Source organism: Panulirus ornatus, chromosome 2 (assembly GCF_036320965.1).
Source record: "Panulirus ornatus isolate Po-2019 chromosome 2, ASM3632096v1, whole genome shotgun sequence".
NCBI classification, from domain to species: Eukaryota; Metazoa; Arthropoda; class Malacostraca; order Decapoda; family Palinuridae; genus Panulirus; species Panulirus ornatus.
The window spans coordinates 80,611,111-80,633,954 of NC_092225.1; the positions used below are offsets into that span (position 1 = coordinate 80,611,111).

The following is a 22,844-nucleotide window of genomic DNA, read 5'->3' on the forward strand; positions in this document are numbered from 1 at the left end:
CTTAAAAGAAAAAAAGATGAACAAGAAGATACAATCACGATAAAAGGGAATGAAAAGCACAGATTACTTTCAGAATGGCGATGTGTAGGTGGCTAGGAGGTACTTCAGCAGGCGAAGAAATCTACAAGCTTTTGAAGACTCCAGAGGGGTGTTCATCTCTGAGTTGATGGCTCAACGAAGAATGAAAGAGAAATAACGAATTTAGTTAGAAGGAAAGAAAGGAAAAAGGGAGAGAGTTACTGAAAGAGGTACAGATTGAATCAGCAACTCACCAGCAGAGAGAGAGGGGGCCAGGCATATCAAGTAGCAGTAGGGTACAACCATAAGCAACGTCCATGAATGCTAAATTGATGGCTTGGGTTAGGAAGCCAAGAGGAGGTGAAATTTGAGGATCGAGCTGCAGACCCTATACCCAAATACTGTTGGAGTATCAGACATGAACCTTGCATGAGACAAGATCTAACTAGACTCTTCGAGCGGGATGCATGATAACGAGAGAGGAAACAAGAGGACAAAGGAGGAAGGGTATAGGAAGGTATAGAGGACAACTTAAGGTTATAAAAAGTTCTGGTTGGTGGTCCCATTTCAACAGATCATAACGGGATAAAATAATTTTATGAAAAACTTGTATACTCGTGTTGATAACTTTAAAAAAAAACAATTTTGATAAATCAGAGCAGACGTTAGAGGAACATAATGAAGACACTATCAAGATGGTGCAGGAGTCAAGTACAAGCACGCAACTCTCAGAGACAGTCAAGTACTCATGAAGGAAGTCACATAAACATGAGAATGGAATGAATGTTTATGGAGACAGAGCAACATGGAGACCTCTGCACATTCTTATTGTGTATGCGAGCAATATTGTTTTTTTTTTTTTTCAAATCCTTCTCTTTTTTTTCTGACAACGGCGAGAGATAACAGATCATCGGAAAATGAAACTAAAGAGCAGCCACGCGTCATCAGAATAAGCCACAAGCTTGTCAGGAAAAAAAAAAAATGAGAAATTGCTTTGTATACGTAGTGTGAGAGTTGTAGATGGCGGCTGTATGGCAACTACAACAACACAGTGGGAATATTTATGGCAACTACATCAACACAGTGGGAGGATTTATGGCAACTACAACAACACAGTGGGAGGATTTATGACAACTACAACAACACAGCGGGAATATTTATGGCAACTGCATCAACACAGTGGGAGGATATTATGGCAACTACATTAACAAAGTGGGAGGATATTATGGAAATAACGACTCACTGGCTCACTACAATGGGCGTGCTCGGCTGTTGGACAACAGCGCGAGACTCAGTTGACATCTTTATGGCAACTGTGACGTTGACGTTCACGGCGACAAACGGTGCAAGTGTCTCATCTCTGGAGCGTTTGTGGCGTGACTGGCGCGTGCAGCTGCTGCCCCTATCGCCTCGGGCATCGGGAAACCGATGTCGAGGTTGGAACGCGCCCGTCTTCGCTATATGACCAACAGTCATTTCGTTTCACTACATTCACGTGTTATTTACCGCAACTGTTCTATTCGTTCTTCAAGTTAACTGCTGGGTAACATACACGGTCACTGGTTATCAGCCAGACCATTGTGTGGTAAGAATTTTGCATTGGTACGAAGAAGTCCATAGAAAATAACAGTAAGCAGAAGAGCTGTTGGCCTACGACGGCATATATGTCATATGACATACTAATGCCCGACCTAATCAACTCCATCTGATTAGCTATATATATATATATATATATATATATATATATATATATATATATATATATATATATATATATATATATTGGAAAGGATCACAATTTTGCGCGTGATCAAGATATTCCTATGAGTCCACGGGGAAAATGAAACACGAAAAGTTCCCAAGTGCACTTTCGTGTAATAATCACATCATCAGGGGAGACACAAGAGGGGAATATAACAGTCAGTTGATATACATCGAAGAGACGAAGCTAGGACGCCATTTGGTTTACCAGGTTCTCATTTTATCAACCAGCCCCTGGGGGAATATGAACAGCTAGGTTAACTGTGGACCAGCTTACACGAACAGGATTCGAACCCATGCAATCGGCCCCGGGCGACCCCTGAATGCGTCACAGCCAGCAACGCTAACCACCAACCACCACAGACGTCCATACATTAACAATATAAACAAAAACAAAATATGACACAGTATAATCATATAAGTTATCATTCTCATCATAGTAATTCTCTGATAATCAAGAAAATGAGTGTTATCAATAAGGGGTTACCTATAGACACTACAGTGAGTGTATTGACTGACGTCCTTTATAACCAGTAGTCATAATATAACTATAAACATAAATTTGACGATAAGGCGAGAGATCCATGCCTCACTAACGGGATGAACGGCCTAGGAATACACTGGTCGATAATCACACGAGCGTATGCAGACAGTGGTGCACACCAGCTCGGCACATACTCACACTGATGCATGAAGGCATCCCAGTTCGAATTTTCGTTCGAGGAATCCAACGAGACAGACCAGACAGGGAGGAGGAGGAGGAGGAGGAGGAGGAGGAGGAGGAGGAGGAGGAGGAGGCATTAGCCTTGGCGTTGAGAGAGAGAGAGAGAGAGAGAGAGAGAGAGAGAGAGAGAGAGAGAGAGAGAGAGAGAGAGAGAGAGAGGCCCCCAGCGGCACGATGAACCCCTGGCCCTGGCCAAGGTCGCTGGCTCCTACGTGGGTGTTGGCTGGCATAAGAGGAATTCTCGGTGCGAGAGCCTCTTCACCCACTTTTACCCCCCTCTCTCCCGCTCTCTCTCTCTCTCTCTCTCTCTCTCTCTCTCTCTCTCTCTCTCTCTCTCTCTCTCTCTCTCTCTCTCTCTCTCTCCCTCCTTCCCTCGGCAGGTTGGGCACAGCGGGTCATTGCCTTGGCAGGTCCTCTCCTCTCCCGACCACAGACCCGCCAGACGCAGGGGGGCCTGCAGGAGTAACTGTGTAAATGGACTGGCCATCCCGAGGTGGTCCAAGTCGGTGACGTGAGGCAGTGAGAGCACCTGAGGAAGTGGCTGGCGGGTCACGACACTCCAGGTGGCGGAGCCGGAGCTACTGTGGGGGGCGCTGTAACAGCTGCGGTTGAAACACCGCCGGGGAGTGCTGATGGGTGAGTGGGGTGGGGGAGGGGAGAGGAGGCTGTGCCCAGAGGTTCTTGTACTCACACAAGCAAACAAACACACACACACACACACACACACACACACACACACACACACACACACACACACACACACAGGTCGCAAAGCACATGCAAAAACAGGTTTGGGTCAACGTACGTTATAATTCTTTTATTGTCTTTCTTTTTCATTCGTTGGTCTACAGAAGCGAAGAAAAAAAAAAGAGGGATTAAAAAATTATGAAAAAAAAAAAAGAATATTCAGTTCAAATGTTTTATTTCTTAGGGTAAACTATAGAATATTTGAGTCTGTTTCCCAGACGAAATGAATTCGACGAGCCAAAAGAGGCAAAAAAACGCTCCACCCAACCACTCGGTCTGTTGATGTTGTTCCCAGGTATCGTCATCTGGGGTTGATGACACCGAATGCTTAACGGCAAGGGAGGAAGGAGGAGCAGGAGGAGGAGGAGCAGGAGGAGGAGGAGGTAGAGGCCGTAGACCACTGGATTCTCGTGCAAGTCGGTCAAAAACCTGACGCGTTTTGTACCACAAGGAATTTACTGCTAGGACACAAGCTGGGGAAAACGCTTCCAAACGCCACTACGTCACCAAAGCTGCAAGGTTTCCACATCCGATTGTCGGAGGGGGAAAAACAGACTTTGGCAAACCCTCAACACGATGCTAAGGTAAAGGACCAGCAGCCGGGCGTCTGCCCCCTCAAGGAGGACTTTGAACTTCAGCAACAAATGGAGAGGTTGGGGGTGGGGGGTCGGTCAGGTTGACGTATCCCGCAAAGCATGAATATGTTTGAACATTTGTGAACATAGGCTGATCAATATGCATACTATGTACGTGCCTCTGTTTGTGTGTGTGTGTGTGTGTGTGTGTGTGTGTTTGTGTGTGTGTGTGTGTGTGTGTGTGTGTGTGTGTGTGTGTGTGTGTGTGTGTGTGTGTGTGTGTGTGTCCTATAGATGTGTTTAAACTGTTTTATTGCGTTATTTGAATGTTTTGTCTATTTGTCTGCTTATGTACTGCGCGGGGAAGCAGTTTCACATTCACAGGGCTACATCTCCTATACCTTATCTATAATCGTATGATGATTGGAACTTCTGTATGCTGTTGACATCCTCCATTTCGTCACTCAGTTTATTCCATTCATCCATTACGGTCATGTTTACAGTTACTTCTGTATATATTCTCTAATAAGCTTCTCGCTTAATTTCATGTTTTCGACTCTAGTTCTTGTGTCCACACATCATTCGAGGAACTGTTGACTGTCTGCTTCATCAAACTGGTTGAAAAACTTTAATTGTAATCAGATCACCCCTTACTCTTCTCTCTTTCATGGTGGATAAATCAAAGGTTTCTAACCTTTACTACAACTCAGCTTTTATTCGATATCCTCCTCTGAACCTCCTCTATCAGTTCTTTATGTTCCATGTACCTGAATGAAGTTCTAATATTTGCCGCCAGACAGTTTTTTTTCATTCCTAATGTGGGACTGTGGCTAAAGGTTAGGGACAACGAAAGTCCCTCTCACACATAGATTCTTAAAGGTTGTTTCTTGTTAGATAATATCTGTAGTGAAGCTTTCTTTCACTGGTTCCCCATCCTCATTACACTTATTCAGGTTGAATTTCACCAACTATGGAGTTTATCTAGGTCCATTTGTAAGTTAATGCAATCTTTCGCGCTTTTTACGTCCCTCATGACCTGAGCATCATCCAGAAACATATTTAGGTACGAATCCAATCCTTCTGGTGAGTCCTCTACATATGTAAATCAAGATGAGCAATGGTGCCTGAACAGATCCCTGCAGCACGCCAGGGGTAACCTCAATTCATTCTGAGAGGGCGCTCTGATATGAGACCTTCATTTCATTTACCTGTGTTGAAGAAACAGGCTCGTAACTACCTTCGTAATGTGGTCTAGTGTCAAATGCTTTCTGGCAATAAAGACACAGATAATCCATCAAAACTTATCTTTTGTCTAAAACGGAGTTCCCTCTCTCATACACGCCTAAGAGGTCCGTTACATAAGACCTCGTGTACGTGAAATCGTGTTGTCTCTCTTGATTAGCTTCTCCTCTGCAGGAAGCTTTTGATTTGCTTTCTGATTATCTTTTCCAGCACATTGCAGACCACACTCGTCGGGGAGACTGGCATGTAGTTCAGCTCCTTTGCCCTTTTCCATTCCCTTGGTCCTTTCTCCATCGATGTCCTAAACACGATTTCAAGTCGTTTCTCAGATGCATCTGCACACGTCTTCAGCCCATAGGACCATCAGCCTTATATGGATCTACACATACATGTCTTTTATAGAAACTTCAATGCTTTCCAATACCTCCTCCTGATTTCTTCACACTGGTGTTAAGGCTGTGGTGTCTTCCAAGGTGAAACCACTTTAAGTTCCTCAAATATCCTTACATCGAGCTCTGAAACTCTTAGACTGATTAGCTGTTCTTTAACTGATGATTTAGTCTTCATGAATATATGGAAAACTTTGGATTGTCTCTTGCCTTGAGCAAGATATTCTTCACATAATTTCTCTGTTCCTCCTTTCTCTTATTGCTATGCACGTTCCCTGTCCTCTTGTACCTCATAGATGTTGGGGAACTGGGGTGTCGCCAACATCTCTTTCGCAGCACATTGTCAGATCTTCGCTTTTTGATATCTGCACCACACTTGTATCTTAATCTTCCCTCTGTGATTGAGGCTAAAGGTAACCATGTTCCTTCTCTACATTGTAAATTTCTCAGAACCTTCCACTACATTTCCCTGGTTCCTGGCTATCCTGCTTCCTTGCTGCTGAAGTCCATTTCCAAATTTATGTTATACAGGAAAGTGCTCCGTTCAGTGTAGTTCCCACAATTATACCTCCTCTTTGAGTCTGGTTCCATAACTACCCCTTGTATGTCATTGCTTACCACAAAATCTAACTCAATCATTACATGATTCTTTTTCTAACTGGTTTATCATATATTATATTCTCAACTTCCCTGTTAGCATGTTTCAAGACAAGATCTAATTAAAGATGGTGTATCAGTCCCTCTGATAGCCTAGTATGCAAAGCGATATGCCGCTAAAGGAAGTATTCCTGCATACACTCTAATAACTTGCGTCTCCATGACTCTCTGACATCATGAGAATCCAAGTTTCCCCCTACATTCTACCTCTTCAAAAGACAAATTCCCCTTATCAGTTTTTTTTATCATTTGTGGGCAGTAGTGTGTGCATCACTGCCTTGTGCACTATCTCGGTTCTTCCGTTATCGTTGTATTTTTGTCCCGGTTCATCAGAGGTCTTCGGAGGACCATATATATATATGATCAACGTCGCTCTACACTTCTTCCCCATAGTTACTCTTCTTATTACGTATGGTCTGAACGGGTCATCTTCCAGGGCTTCATGAAACTTGAGGTATCGAGAGAGCCAGTCTTTCTCTTTCTCCTACTTCATCATCTCTTTCTCTCCCCACTATCGTCCATCCCTTGGGAGAGGAGAACAGTTAGGATCTTATTTCTTCACCAAGTTTTGTCTACACACTTCCAACAACAACGCTTACATTTTTCCTCATTTGATCTTTGAATTCTAGTTCTTTGTCACTAACTACTAGCCCATCAGCACCTGCATACATTGTTCTCAGTACGACACTGTCATCATTAAACCTTCCTGACCTCTCCGTCGTCCTGCTGGGCCTGTCCAGTCCTCTTTCCTCATCTTATGTCTCCCATTTTTGTCCTCTCTCTCTCTCTCTCTCTCTCTCTCTCTCTCTCTCTCTCTCTCTCTCTCTCTCTCTCTCTCTTCTTGGACTACACACTTCTGATGAAGACCCTACTGAATTACTCCTTGTTTCCAAGTTTCTGGGCCTACTTACGTACCACCTGGCTACACAACTACAATCAGACATCCATTATTGGCTGTCTCCTTTTATTCTTTCTTCAGAAAAACTACGTCTGGCATATCTACAGCCTCCAGCGATCCTAATAACCATTTCTTCCTTTTCCACCTTTTTTCTCTTTGCTTGGAATACGATCTACCAATCCACCTTGCAACCTCCTGCTTCACTAACCTTATACAATTTCGTTGCTGAATCATTTGGGTCGATTTGTTAAACCTTTTATTTCTCTGTCATTCAATACTGATCCTGAATACGATGCACTTGTCTCAAACCTCTCATCCATGGGACCATACATCTCCATGTCTGCTGTGTCTTTAACAATGCAAAGACTCACGCGACAGCCTCACTTAATCATTCCCTCTGTACCTCTGTTTCAGTGTCCATTCCCCCCTAGGTCTCTGTTCCGCTGCGGTGAGGCGTTATGCCCTGCTTCTCTTCATCAGACCCAGATTCTGCGGCTCCTCCTTTCCCTCTGTTATCACTCGTCTCTCACTACTGATCCATCCTGAGGACACATAGAGAGAGACACAATGCTTCTGGTCCATTTCTCTTATCTTTTTCAGTTACTGCACCTTCTATCCTACGTTTACATTCTCCTTATATACTCTCACCTGATTCAATCCTATGAGTATGTTCTTGGATTATATCATTCAGTTCCCTGCTTTCCTCCCTCCTTTTGATGACACTTTTCACGACCTTTGATTTGTTTTCCCAGTGTTTCTTCTCTTTCCTCTTACAACTGTGTTAATTTCTAATCCTGTTTGTTGATAATAGTAAATGATTTATCTAGCCTTACGATGTTAAGATGATTTATCCAACGTTTATCCACTATTTTTTTTATATCTACTAACTGTAGGGCCCACACAGCCCTTACGTAGCCTCCTTCACAGAAATCTAGTCAACACTGAGTGGCAATGGTGATCTTTATCTAAGGATTCAAAAATCTTGCCTTGTTGGGTTCTGGTCTTACAGTAAGCTAAATGCCCTTTCACATTTTTTTTTTCTAACCCTGTGACAGTCAGTGTAAAGGTGTGGAGTAACCTCACCCATAGGTTTACAGCCAACAACCTCTTGCCTTATATAAGTATCTAGGTGACCAACCTCAGGTTTGTGAACCAGGAAAGATGTAAGTAATCTCACCAGGAAAGACTGAAGAGGGTAGGTGGTTGGCACGCACGTCAGGTGGCAGGTTTGCCTGTAAGTCTCTGTTATCATTCTTTTTTTTTTTTTTTCTATTCACAGTTACATTCCTTTTGTAGTTCTTCTTCCCTGAAGTTCTTTACTAAGTTCATGCCGGTTTCTCACATCATCATCTGGTTGATTAACACACATCATCACTAGGAAATTTGCAGATCACTGGCCTGGGCATCACCTCTCAATACGCGATCAGAAATATCTGGTCTTCTCACACCAACAACTCTTTTCCTTCTCATTCTACCAAAGTGAGAGCTTAACTTTAAGATATAGTTCTCTTACTGGGCCCTCTACGATCCTCCTCCACCCACACCCCCTTCCATGCAGCAGAGAGGCCGGGAGAAGCTTTAGTCCCTCCAGTTCTTGGCTAAAAGTAGAGAGAGCGAGACACTCCTGTGTGATGCTGTTGTTACTGGCTAGCGGTTGTGTGTGTGTGTGTGTGTGTGTGTGTGTGTGTGTGTGTGTGTGTGTGTGTGTGTGTGTGTGTCTGTGTGCTGTGTGTGTGTGTGTGTGTGATTAAGTATTGGTAATTACCCATTCATACTGTACGGGGAGGTAGTTCTACATCTCTTGAGCCTCCTCTTCCATCGCACAGCTTCGTAAACTTCTGTGCATGTCGTCTACATTTACAGTGTCGTCATCCAAGCTTATCCCATTCACCCACTACTCTTACACTGTAAATGCACTTTTTTTTTTTTTACATTTCTCTCTTAACAAGTTATACAGGTATGGCCTGCGGCTGTTCTATCCTTCCAACGTTCGAAGAACAACTGTTCACCGTGACGTCATCAAACTGGTTTGAAGTCGTATGCGAGAGAGAGAGAGAGAGAGAGAGAGAGAGAGAGAGAGAGAGAGAGAGAGAGAGAGAGAGAGAGAGAGAGAGAGAGAGAGAGAGGTCATTGCACTCTCCATGCTGTATTTCATAATTCTGATGGTAAAGCCACCTGTGTTGGTTTCAGGTCATCTCTCTGTGAACCTTATTATTATTTAATCTTTCTTTATCCAGCTTTTCTCAGGTCATCATCACAGAGCTGGGCTCCCTCACCTGGTGGGATGAAGGCCAGCGTTCCATCAACCCCAGCCATCCCACCACCACTGGCATCCACGACTCATGGAAGCACACAAAACCTGAGCAAACTAACTAACTCTCTCTCTCTCTCTCTCTCTCTCTCTCTCTCTCTCTCTCTCTCTCTCTCTCTCTCTCTCTCTCTCTCTCTCTCTGAGTGTGTGTGTGTGTGTGTGTGTGTGTGTGTGTGTGTGTGTGTGTGTGTGTGGGGACAGCTCGTTCGAGCATGATAAAGTTACGTCCCGGTGTAGAAATTTCTTCGAAATCCGAAACAAACCTGCTTCATCACACTTCTACTTAATCTCGACTGAGAAAACAATGATGTATGTATATATATATATATATATATATATATATATATATATATATATATATATATATATATATATATATATATGGTGTTCCAAGTGTGTTCTTCACTATTCACATGAGGATGTCTGGCATACATTACTTGCCCAATGACCTGAGCACGCCAGCTGACCCCGGACAGTGAACGACCTTGATGTCACTGCCATCATCACTCATTAGTATTCTGCCAACCGAGAAGTCGATCGTTGACTTCCCCCCCCCACCCCCAACCCCCCCTCCCAGCCGGCCATGGACGTCACAGGGGGGGTGGTGGGGGGATGGAGGGGTAGAGAGGGAGAGGAGTGAGGGGGGGAGGGGATGTCTCTTTGTGGGTTCATGAACTGTGACCCTGAGGCCAGCGACGACCCGCCTCTACCCCGTGACCTCGGCAACTACAGGGCGTGCCGGCACCTCGCCCGCCAGCACCACCAGCCTAACGTACCTACCACAACCCATGTACCCACCACATGCTCGGTTCATGTACCTGCCACAGCTTGGTACATGCTAGGTTGACGTACCCACCACACCACGGCTCATATGCCAGGCTAACGTACCCACCACACCACGGCTCATATGCCAGGCTAACGTACCCACCACACCACGGCTCATATGCCAAGCTAACGTACCCACCACACCACGGCTCATGCCAAGCTAACGTACCCACCACATCACGGCTCATATGCCAAGCTAACGTACCCACCACACCACGGCTCATGCCAAGCTAACGTACCCACCACATCACGGCTCATATGCCAGGCTAACGTACCCACCACATCACGGCTCATATGCCAAGCTAACGTACCCACCACACCACGGCTCATGCCAAGCTAACGTACCCACCACACCACGGCTCATATGCCAGGCTAACGTACCCACCACACCACGGCTCATGCCAAGCTAACGCACCCACCACATCACGGCTCATGCCAAGCTAACGTACCCACCACACCACGGCTCATGCCAAGCTAACGTACCTACCACACCACGGCTCATATGCCAGGCTAACGTACCCACCACACCACGGCTCATGCCAAGCTAACGTACCCACCACACCACGGCTCATATGCCAGGCTAACGTACCCACCATACCACGGCTCATATGCCAAGCTAACGTACCCACCACACCACGGCTCATGCCAAGCTAACGTACCCACCACACCACGGCTCATATGCCAGGCTAACGTACCCACCACACCACGGCTCATGCCAAGCTAACGTACCCACCACACCACGGCTCATATGCCAGGCTAACGTACCCACCACACCACGGCTCATGCCAAGCTAACGTACCCAGCCAAAGCTCGGTACATGCTAGGCTAAAGTACCCACCACAGCACGTTTCATGACAGGCTAACATAGCAACTACAGCCCGCCTCTGCGACAGCCTAACATACAACTACAGCACGGTATATTACAACCTAACACAGCAACTACAGCACGCTATACAATAGACAGAGACTAAAGCACATAGTACCCTAGCCTAACACAGCAACTACCGCACGTTCTGCGACAGCCTAACATAGCAACAACAGCATACTGCGACAGCCTAACATAGCAACTACGGCGCGCTATACGACAGCCTAACATAGCAACTACGGCGCGCTATACGACAGCCTAACATAGCAACTACGGCGCGCTGAACGCCAAGCTAACAGGAAATTACACCCACGGGTCGTAATGGTCCCCAGGGGGGGAAGGGACGAAAAGCCAAGAAGTCAAATGATACAGCGATAGTTGAAGCCAAGACGACGGGACGTACTGCGTGAAAGCCAATCTCACGAAGTCAAAGTAACGACATAAGCCAAGCGTTATAATGGTGTACCCAAAGTCCCAAAATGATGTGAGGATTACGAAGGAAGAAGCCAAAAAAAAATAAGCCAAGTTTACGTAACATAAGTGAAGTCGGGAACCCTGTTTACGTAAATAAGTGAAGTCGGGAACCCTGTTTACGTAACATAAGTGAAGTCGGGAACCCTGTTTACGTAAATAAGTGAAGTCGGGAACCCTGTTTACGTAACATAAGTGAAGTCGGGAACCCTGTTTACGTAACATAAGTGAAGTCGGGAACCCTGTTTACGTAAATAAGTGAAGTCGGGAACCCTGTTTACGTAACATAGGTGGAGACAGGAACCCAATGCAAGTGATGAGCATTAAGCTGGGAACCCACTGCACAAAATGAAAGTGCAGGCAGGAACTCAAGTCATGTGACACAGGTGCAGGCGGGAACTCAAGTCATGTGACACAGGTGCAGGCAGGAACTCAAGTCATGTGACACAGGTGCAGGCAGGAACTCAAGTCATGTGACACAGGTGCAGGCAAGGATTCCCTAATACACAACAAAGATGAAACCACGAACCCATTTGATGTCACTTAAGTAAAGTCGACTCATATAGTGAAAGCGAAGGCTGTACTTCAAGTGATGTTACTAAGATGAAGCCAGCTGACACTTAGGATGGCAGGTCGAGAAAGCCAGTTGCTGTGGTCGAAGAGAAACCAAGAATTCAGCTGATTTTCCTGATGTGGCGGACGAGAGACCTAGAGGGCGAGTGATGTACTGGGGATGATGCTATGAGGATGGATGATGGAGTCAGACTGAAACTAAGATTAACTTGATTGAGTCCTCCACATCTGTCGACGTGGCGACGTGCTGAAGCAGAGGTCCACGAGGTAGGGAGCCAGATGTTCTCTGGCTCGTGTCAAGCCCCTCAAAGAGACCAGATACCTCCAGAAAACAGATGGGTTTAGAGAGAGGCAGCCGATACAACTAAAGTGAAGGCGTGGAAGGTAGAGGAGGCGGACAAGTCAACGCGGACCATTTGGCAAGGAGAGCAGCAGCAGCAGCAGTCCTCCACCCAACACGGTCGACGTCCGTTCCTCACTGGCTGGGGTGATCGACCAGGCTGCACTTACGGATGGCCATCCAGACGAGGGGAGTTTAGCCATCATTGTCTCGAGGTCCACACCCTTAATGGGAGGCTACCCGAAGACTGGCCGGAGCAATTGGATGGTAGAACAGTTAAGATTCGAGAGGAAATCATTTCTGATGGTGAGACATTGTTAAACATTGTCTGAATTGATAGAAATGGACTAGTGATGAGATCGTCATTACTGTAGTGGAAGGGACTTGAAGGGAGTGTTGGCTTTGCTCCTGACGCAAGCAGATCTGCTTGCCACTCCTGTCTTTTCCCGACAGCCTTGAGCCTGCCAAAGTCCTTTTCAAAACTTGTTTTCTTTCAGTAAATTCTACCTTAATGAGATCTATCGCTTACTGAGACATCTCTTAATCTTTCTTGGGTATCACACAGCTTTCAAAACCTTCTCTACATCCTCTGCAGTCTGTATATCTTCGTTACCGTGTTCCACTAATGTATATATATATATATATATATATATATATATATATATATATATATATATATATATATGCATTCACCCCTAAAACGTCTGCATGTCGGTGAAAGACATGAATTGATATGGGAGTCTAAGAATGAAGGGTCTGTGTGAATGGACCACGCCTTAGGGGGTGGGAGAGTTCCCTCTCCGGGGTGGCGGGGCGGGTAGGGAGTGGTGTCTGGCAAAGGATCAGGAGGGGAGGGGATGGTTGGGGTGGGTGGTGGTGGTGGTGGTGGGGGGGGGGGGGAGAAAACGGTGCTAGAGGTTTGGCCAAGAAAGCACAATGAACCCGTCTGTCCTACGTGAGAGGTGTCGGGGTTCGTCTGCCCAGCTCTTCAGCAATATGGACCGAGGAATCCAGACTTGCGTCACTGTGGCTCACTGGTGTGATTTGACAGTCCATTCACGGAGGGCAGCTGCAGCAAAAGGCATGCAAGTTCACTGATCTTGAGAGATACGTCTGGTTGTAGGAGCGACTGTTTGTCAGCCAGGGTATTCACCTGGTGTCTAGGACTACTGCGTACACACAACGACTCGATAGACGTAGATACATACCATAACCTTGAAAACAACAAGACCTTCCCGGCTCACGCCTTCGTTGACCTCACCACGGCTCTCGTCCCAGTCACCCATAACGCAGCCATTGACAGAGGTCATCAACCTCAACCAACGGAGAGAGAGAGATCTTGTGGTTAGCAAGACGATCTTCACAGAGCAGCATCTGCCCGTACACTTCCGTGAGGTCCATCTTCACCCTCAAGTCTTTGACCTCCGCTGGTAACCCCCACAGAACACGGGAATGAAACGTTTGTGCTTCCCACTTTATATTAATGGTGCTCTGACGGACGCGTCAGTTCAGTGGAAGTACGCCTACGACTCTGCCACTGGCATCAACGCCTAGGACATCTATCCTGTATGCATTATCCTCCTCAACACTCAAGATTTCAGAACTGGAGAATCTTCTTCCGCGTCACCCTCAACCTAACCGAAACCATGTCAGACACGTCATTCTCAGCTGAACTAACCCTGGCCCGTCCCCTACTGCCCTACTAGGCCTAAGCCACTTCCAGTTCAGTCCACCCAGCATCTTGGTGCCACTTCCAGAGACAAGCTAGGCTGGAGCGAACACGTAGACACCATCATCAAGTTCCCTGCGCCTGAACTCAACACCTACACGACTTTCTGTTCTTTCCAAACTCACTTTACACTTCCCCGTCTGGTCATCCATCTTATCCACAACACAACACGGTGCACAGATCCCTCCTGACTCTCTCCAGCCATCGCCTGGACCACATCCCATCCGACGGTCCGGGATGAAGCTACTGTACCATCTCGCCACCGTCATCTCCCGCCTCCATAATTCTCTTGCTCCCGAGTTGTAGTCTGATACTACTGTGCGTCGAGTCTAAAGTCCAAATGTGATAAATATGAGTTCATCGAACCTAAACAAACATAGTACAATACATAAAAGCAAACCTGAGATTCCAAGTATGTACATAAGGCCAGCGGGAACTTACGCTTTGTGTATCAATTCAAAAATTCACTTTATAAAGACAAATTCATAAAGAACGGACGGGCCACAGCCGAATAAAGACAAGTGAAGTAAAAAAGATAATAGAATACACTAAATCAGCCCCTGTGCAATAAACGCAAAAGGCAAAAGTACAAGAGAAATATATAAAGAAAACACTATAAAGAGAATACAATAAAAAGAAAAAAGAAAATAACCTAAAACACCGTGACTTGTCTCGACCTCCATGTTTTAAGTGTGAGGAACATCTATCTACCTGAGGGTGACCTACCTGAACCTCCGGGTAGAGTGCCATGTTCAGGAGGTGCCACTTGAGCGTGGTGATGGTGGTCTCCGATCCGGCACCGAAGAGGTCAGCAGCCACATGGTGCAGCTGCTCATACGTGAAGGAACCCACGACCTCCCCACGCCTGCGACGCTCCTGACCAAGACACATGAAGAACTGGTTAACTCCTCCTGAAGGTGCTGGTGTACAGCCCTCGTGGAGCTATAGGTAACATGACTGGAAATGAAGGTAAGTCAAGACCTTATAACCGAATCCCTTCTCGTTCCTAGTAAAGGTTGAGGATCAGACTTAAATCAAGTAGAAAGGAATCAGGGATCAGTAGTATGTAATCAGGAATCAGTAGTATGTAATTAGTTAACGTGTGTTCTACACCCAATGACGAGAGGGTCCGCCTCCATCCACCTGTCATGCGGTAGTTTCCAACGCGTACTGTGGAAGCCATCTACCATCCCTGCGATGTCAGAATGTATTTTCCTACCGCCATCTTGATCCCTCATCGTTCCTCCTATATCATAGGTGACCGAGAGGTCCTACAGAGACTCTGTAACCTGTGTGACTCTGTAAACTGTGTGATCCTCACGTACTGTTTTCACTGACCAGTGACAATAGTCAAGTAGTAACAGAACAGGCAAACATAATGTCTGGCTGAAATATCTACAAAGTCCACCTCCTTTTTTCCTAATAAGCTCTCTTTTTCCAAAGGACTGCAAACAACCCGGCATCCACCGTAAACGCCACATCACCTCGTTCTCCAAGATGACCAGCAGTAGTTATGAATGACAATGGGACGACTTTTGTTACAATTCTAATGCCAAGTCTGTCACCTACTGTCGTTCATTCACTCCCCACTACCTCCCCTCTGTCTTTATTTAGTTAAGGGATTTGATTCTATCCTTCCTATATAGGAAACAGCCAATTAGTTCTCTGATACGTAAGGTAAGAGATATTTCACTGATAGGAAACAGCCAATCAGTTCTGTGATACGTAAGACAACGAATAATTCATTGATGATATTCTTAATACATTTACACAATTTCCTCATTCCGTTCTTGTCAAAGCAGGACAAACGTAATCATCGATGTGATTATCAAGGTAATTATCGAGGTAATTATAAAGTTACCTTAACGTAGGCGTCGATGATGTGCAGAGGAACCTCAGACGAAGACCTCCCAGCCTCGGAAGCCTCCGTCAGGTGGTTCCCAGTGTCCTCACCACCACCACCACCACCACCTCCTCCTCCTCCTTCCTCTCCATCTTCCTCAACAGGTGGCGCTACCCCCAGGTGGTGGCGGGTCGTGGTAGAGGACGCCAGCGTCTGGCGTTCGTGGTGGTGGATGATGAGCTGGTACTCACGATGGGTCTTGTGTTGGTTCTCTGTGATGAAGCGGATGACGCGCTGGTACATCGGCAGGAACCTGCACCCAGGTGAGTCACAGGTAAACTCAGGGAGATCTAGGTAAACCAAATGGTAGACTCATAGGTAAACCCCACACGGTAAACCCAGGGAGATCTAGGTAAATTCACAGGTAAACCCCACACAGTAAACTCAGGGAGATCTAGATAAATCAAATGGTAGATTCACGGGTAAACCCCACACGGTAAACTTACGGATATCTAGGTAAACTATATCGGAGACTCACAGGTAAACCCCAGACGGTAAACCTAGGGATATCTTGGTAAACCAAATGGTACTCACAAGTAAACCCCACACGGTAAACTTAGGGATATCTAGGTAAACCAAATGGTAGACTCAAGTAAACCCCACACGGTAAACTTAGGGATATCTAAGTAAACCAAATGATAAACTCACGGAGATAAACCCAACACGGTAAACTCAGGGATATCTAGGTATACCAGATGGTATTCACAAGTAAAACCCACACGGTAAACTCAGGAATATTTAGGTAAACCAAAACGTAGACTCAATAAGTTCATGGATCTCTACGTAAATCACATGGTAAACTCTGGAAACTTCTCGAACGCCAAATGGTACACTCATGACTGTCAAGGTAAACCAAATGGTAAACTAAAAAAAATTTAGGAACGCCACATGGCACACTCGTGAATGTATAAGTAAACCAGATAGTAAACTCAGTGACCTTTGGTAACATTAAATGGGAAACTCGCAGACATCTAGGTAAACTAGATGTAGACTCAAGGAACACCAAGAACACCGCATGGGAACTCATGAAACTCTAAGTAGAAAACACGGTCGACTCAAGCGCTCTAAGCAGACCCCTGGCAAACCCAAGGAATCATAAGTAAACCACAATGTAAACCCATGGGACGCAGAGTTAACGCAAGCAACCCTAGATAAACCACACTAGGTATACCACATAATAAACGCAAAACAACTTTCGGAAAACCACATAGTAAACTAAAAAATTTTGTTAACCACATGGTAACCTAATGAAGCTCTAAGTAAACCACATGGTAGCTTTGAGAATGTCCAGGTCTAGGTGAATCAGTGGTAAACTCAGTGCACTCTAGATAATCCACATGGGAAACCACATGCAGAGAACTCTGAGTAAACTGCATGGTAAACTTACGGAATACATGTAAACCACAACCACACCTCATTCTAAAGGCTTCGAGGTAAGAAACATGAACTTGGGAACTCTGAGTAAACCATATGATAAACTCCCTGAAGTCTATGTAAACCACAATTTAAACAAGAGAACTACAGGTAAACTACATGGCAAGGCCATAGCCTTTAGATAATCCACGTGGAACACCCAGCACACTCCATATACCAACATGGTAAACCCATGAACTCTGGGTAAACTGAAAGAAAGACAGATAACTGAAAGTAGACTATATGTGATCACCTACGTAAAATTCCAAGTAAGCCACGTAGCGAACCCAGAGAACTCTAGAAACCCTAAGGGGTAAACTCAAGAAACTTTAAGAAAAACTCACGGTAAACTCAAGGAACTATAGGTACGCTACAGTGTAAAATCAGGAAACATCAAACAGGACACTGTAAACTCAGTCAGCCTCAGGGAAACCACGCATTAAACTAAAGGGAGTGAGGTAAACTGCATGGCTAACCCAGGGACCTATAGACGAACAACGTGGTAGACTCAGAGAAGCATTGGTAAACTATATCGTAAACTCAGGTAAATTACTTGGTACAAAGGAAGGCATATAGATAATTCCGAGAAAAAACTAAATTCTGTAATCTGTAAACTGTTAAATCCCTGTAAACCATACTTGAGACTTAGTGTCATTAAACTAGAGTAAACTCCTGGGAAATTGGTGAATGACGTGGTAAATCCACTTCTGGATACCATACGGTGAATTCAGACTGCTCCAGGTAAACCTGGTGACGGATGATCAGCGGAGATGGTGGCTGCTGGAGGGAGAGAAGAAAAAACCACAGAACTGGTTGACATTTGAGGCAACATTCCGGTATCCTAAATTCTTTTGAGGAGTACAATTGATTTTGTCTTCAATGCTTGTCTGTCTGTCTGTCTGTCTGTCTGTCTGTCTGTCTGTCTGTTTGTATGTCTGTCTGTCTGTTTCTATGTCAGTCTATCGGTCTGTCTGTTTGTCCTTCTGTCTGTCTGTTTGTATGTCTGTCTGTCTGTTTCTATGTCAGTCTATCGGTCTGTCTGTTTGTCCTTCTGTCTGTCTGTCTGTGCCTCAGTATTATAAGTAACAGCTTCACTTGCTAAGCTAACCGTACAGCTGGTGTCACGGAGACCAAAACCAATGTTCAATATGTCAAATATTTAATGGATCGCATTGGTAAGGTTGCAGTTTGCGCATTTTCTTCTTGCATGAGTAAACTTAAGAACACGTTTATATATATATATATATATATATATATATATATATATATATATATATATATATATATATATATATATATATATATCATCCCTGGGGATAGGGGATTAAGAATACTTCCCACGTATTCCCTGCGTGTCGTAGAAGGCGACTAAAAGGGGAGGGAGCGGGGGGCTGGAAATCCTCCCCTCTCGTTTTTTTTTTCTTAATTTTCCAAAAGAAGGAACAGAGGGGGCCAGGTGAGGATATTCCAAAAAAGGCCCAGTCCTCTGTTCTTAACGCTACCTCGCTAACGCGGGAAATGGCGAATAGTTTAAAAGAAAGAAAAGAAAAATATAGATATTTATATATATATATATATATATATTTATATATATATGTATATATATATATATATATATATATATATTTTTTTTTTTTTTTTTGCCGCTGTCTCCCGCGTTTGCGAGGTAGATAGATAGATAGATAGATAGATAGACAGATAGACAAATGCACTGCACTAATTATACCACGAGTGATAATCCACGTAGGCGAGGTTACTGTATCACTGGGAGTAACAAGTCACGTGAGAGTGCTTCTCCCACGTGACCAGACCATCATTTTCCTACTACTGGAAGTGGCTGAGCCCTGGGCTGCAGGACATCCTGTCAAGAGTTCCTAGGTAACACCAGTATCCTTTCTCAGAAGGGCGTCCTGCTTTAGTCTGTTTTCCTGACGCTACCTCGCTGAGGCAAAGGGTGGTCATGCTTTGTTTTTTTTTTTTCTGTGGGGCGGGGTGGCGCCGAGAATGGATGAAGGCAAGCAAGTATGAATATGTACATGTGTATAGATGTTTATGTCAGTGTACGTGTATGTATATGCACGTATTTGCACGTGTATGGGCGTGTATGTATATACAAGTGTATATGAGCGTGTGGGTCATTCTTCGTCTGTTTCCTGACGCTACCTCGATGACCCGGAGAACGGCGACTTCCTGTAACAGGGGAATGGAGGCTCTGGAGTGAAATGATCCTTGACGAAAGTATACTCCAAGTGATATACAGCCTCGCCAAAGGTTACTTTTTACTTGCGGTGTAACCTCGAGCAAGTGTGTGCGTGTATTATTTATCTATATATTTATTATACTTTGTCGTCGTCTCCCGCGTTAGCAAGGTAGCGGAAGGAAACAGACGAAAGAATGGCCCAACCCACCCACATACACATGTATATACAAACACGTAATAATAAATATATAATAAATATATATATATATATATATATATATATATATATATATATATATATATATATATATATATATACCCTGGCATGTATGTGTGGTGTAGGTTCTAGTCACCATGCCTTCTTACAGGTGACATAAGAACTCACTTCAGGTGAAGTGAATAACTGACCTTTATGATCGAGAAAATACGTTGGCGTTCAGGTCATCACTGCCTGATAACCTGGGACATACAAGCTGCTGACTGCCTCTCGATTCACTTCAGACGGCGAGACTAAGCGCAAGTCAAGGCCGTTGCATACGAACGTAAGACTGTGTTTTATCTGTTATCATACGAGATGTGACGACATTTTTTGACGCACTCCAGCTTTGGCTTGAATTTCTGCGAGTCAATAGGAGCAGTTTGCCTTGCCCTCTCATACCCTCATATCCCCAATGATTAGGTATCTAGTGGTAGTACAACTAGATAATAGTAATGATCTTTCTTTTTTCCCCTCCTGGGCTAGACATGAGCAGACGGAGGCCGTAACTCAACGACGGCCGTCAAGCGAGTCCTTATGTTCGCTGACCCCTCAAGGAGCATGCCCGTCACCCTCAAGGTCACTCACCTGAGTTCCCTCAAGGTAGGAGCTGCACCAAGGTGAGTGACCTCTCCCACTTCAAGGTTACTCACCACCGCCACACACCCAACCCCAACCACGCCAAGGGATGTGTGTGTTCATCCCGGCCGCACACCCATCCCAAGCATCCCGTGGGGATGTACTCATCCCGACCACACACACACACACACACACACACACACCAACCACACCATGAGGATGTACACACACATGCCACACAGCACGCCAACCACACCATGGAGACGTACTCACCACGGCCACACGCCCACCCTCACCACATCAAGGGGATGTACTCATCCCGGCCACACACCCATCCCAAGCACACCATGGGAATGGACTCACCTCAACCACACCATGGGGGATCTACCCATTGTGGCCACACATTCACCCATGCCTTAACAATGGAAATGTACTCACCCCAGGCCACACCATGTGAATGTAATCCCTCCAGGAACACTAGAGTAATGTACTAACGCCAGCCACACAATACAGACATACATACCCCAATCTCTCCGTGAAAAAAAGAGTTTAAATGTGCGCAAAAAAAGAAATGAGAACAGAAAATGATTTTGGTCCCACTGTGAAGCAACTATGGCACCTTAACCAGTAATGATTAAGAAACGGCTTCCCTGTCAAAAATGTATTTTCCAATCAACTACTACTACTACTACTACTACTACTACTACTACTACTACTACTGCTACTACTACTACTACTACTACTACTATTACTACTACTACTACTAGCAGAAATTCGTACCATAGACCATAAGAGAACCGAAAATAGAAAGGAAAATATGTATGTAAAATGAATATTGAATACCACAAGGTATGTCAATATCTCGAAAAACTATACGTAAACAAGTCAACTGATCCTGACCATATCATTTTCCCCCCCACAGCAATGATCCTGACCATATCATCTCCTCCCCCAGCAATGATCCTGACCCATATCATCTCCTCCCACAGCAATGATCCTGACCATATCATCTCCTCACACAGCAATGATCCTACCATACATCTCCTCACACAGCAATGATCCAGACCATATCATCTCCTCACACAGCAATGATCCTGACCATATCATCTCCTCACACAGCAATGATCCTGACCATATCATCTCCCACCACACCAGGAATGATCCTGACCATAATCTACCTCACCACACAATGATACCTGACCAATCATCTCCGTGACCACAAGTAATGTCCTGACCATATCATCTCCACCCACAGCAATGATCCTGGACCATATCATCATCACTCAACAGCAATGATCCTGACCAATAGCTCTCCTCAACAGCAATGATCCTACCATATCATCTCCTCACACTAGCAATGATCCTGACCATATCATCTCCTCACACAGCAATGACCTGACCATAACATCTCCTCACACAGCAATGATCCTGTACCATATCATCTCCTCACACAGCAATGATCCTGACCATATCATCTCCTCCCACAGCAATGATCCTGACCATATCATCTCCTCACACAGCAATGATCCTGACCATATCATCTCCTCACACAGCAATGATCCTGACCATATCATCTCCTCACACAGCAATGATCCTGACCATATCATCTCCTCCCACAGCAATGATCCTGACCATATCATCTCCCACACAGCAATGATCCTGACCATATCATCTCCTCCCACAGCAATGATCCTGACCATATCATCTCCTCCCACAGCAATGATCCTGACCATATCATCTCCTCACACAGCAATGATCCTGACCATATCATCTCCTCCCACAGCAATGATCCTGACCATATCATCTCCTCCACAGCAATGATCCTGACCATATCATCTCCTCACACAGCAATGATCCTGACCATATCATCTCCTCACACAGCAATGATCCTGACCATATCATCTCCCACAGCAATGATCCTGACCATATCATCTCCTCACACAGCAATGATCCTGACCATATCATCTCCTCACACAGCAATGATCCTGACCATATCATCTCCTCCCACAGCAATGATGCTGACCATATCATCTCCTCCTACAGGAATGAGAGAGGTTGGCTAAGCAGTAGCTTCACCAGTCACCACAACGTGTGCTGAATCATCAGAGGAAAGGAAAGTGACAGAAGACTTGAAACTATGTATGTAAGAATAATTTTCCAGGAGAAAAAGAGGACATAGAAAATGGACTTTGACCAACCGTTCCGTCAAAAATTTAAGCCGGTTCTCGGAAATTTTTTTTGAAATAATGATAAAAAAAAAATCGTAGAATTCTTTGCTGGTAATAACAAATATGAATTTCCAGGCAAAAGGTCATGTGCATCGAATCTGAATGAATTCTTTAGTCACATGTATGATAGCTGGGACTCC

The 22,844-nt window shown here is 45.0% G+C and overlaps 1 protein-coding gene across 4 annotated transcripts in view; it reads right to left on the reverse strand.

Annotated features, from left to right (window-relative positions):
- The window catches only part of phtm (cytochrome P450 enzyme phantom), a 203,444-nt gene that overhangs the window by 52,175 nt on the left and 128,425 nt on the right, over positions 1–22,844 (reverse strand). For all 4 annotated transcript variants that reach the window (XM_071678258.1, XM_071678248.1, XM_071678267.1 and 1 more), the window contains exons 6-7: positions 15,987–16,281; positions 14,852–15,001 (exon numbers count right to left, since the gene is read on the reverse strand). In XM_071678258.1, coding sequence (XP_071534359.1) covers positions 14,852–15,001; positions 15,987–16,281 — 445 coding nt within the window. The remainder of the gene's footprint in view (positions 1–14,851; positions 15,002–15,986; positions 16,282–22,844) is intronic.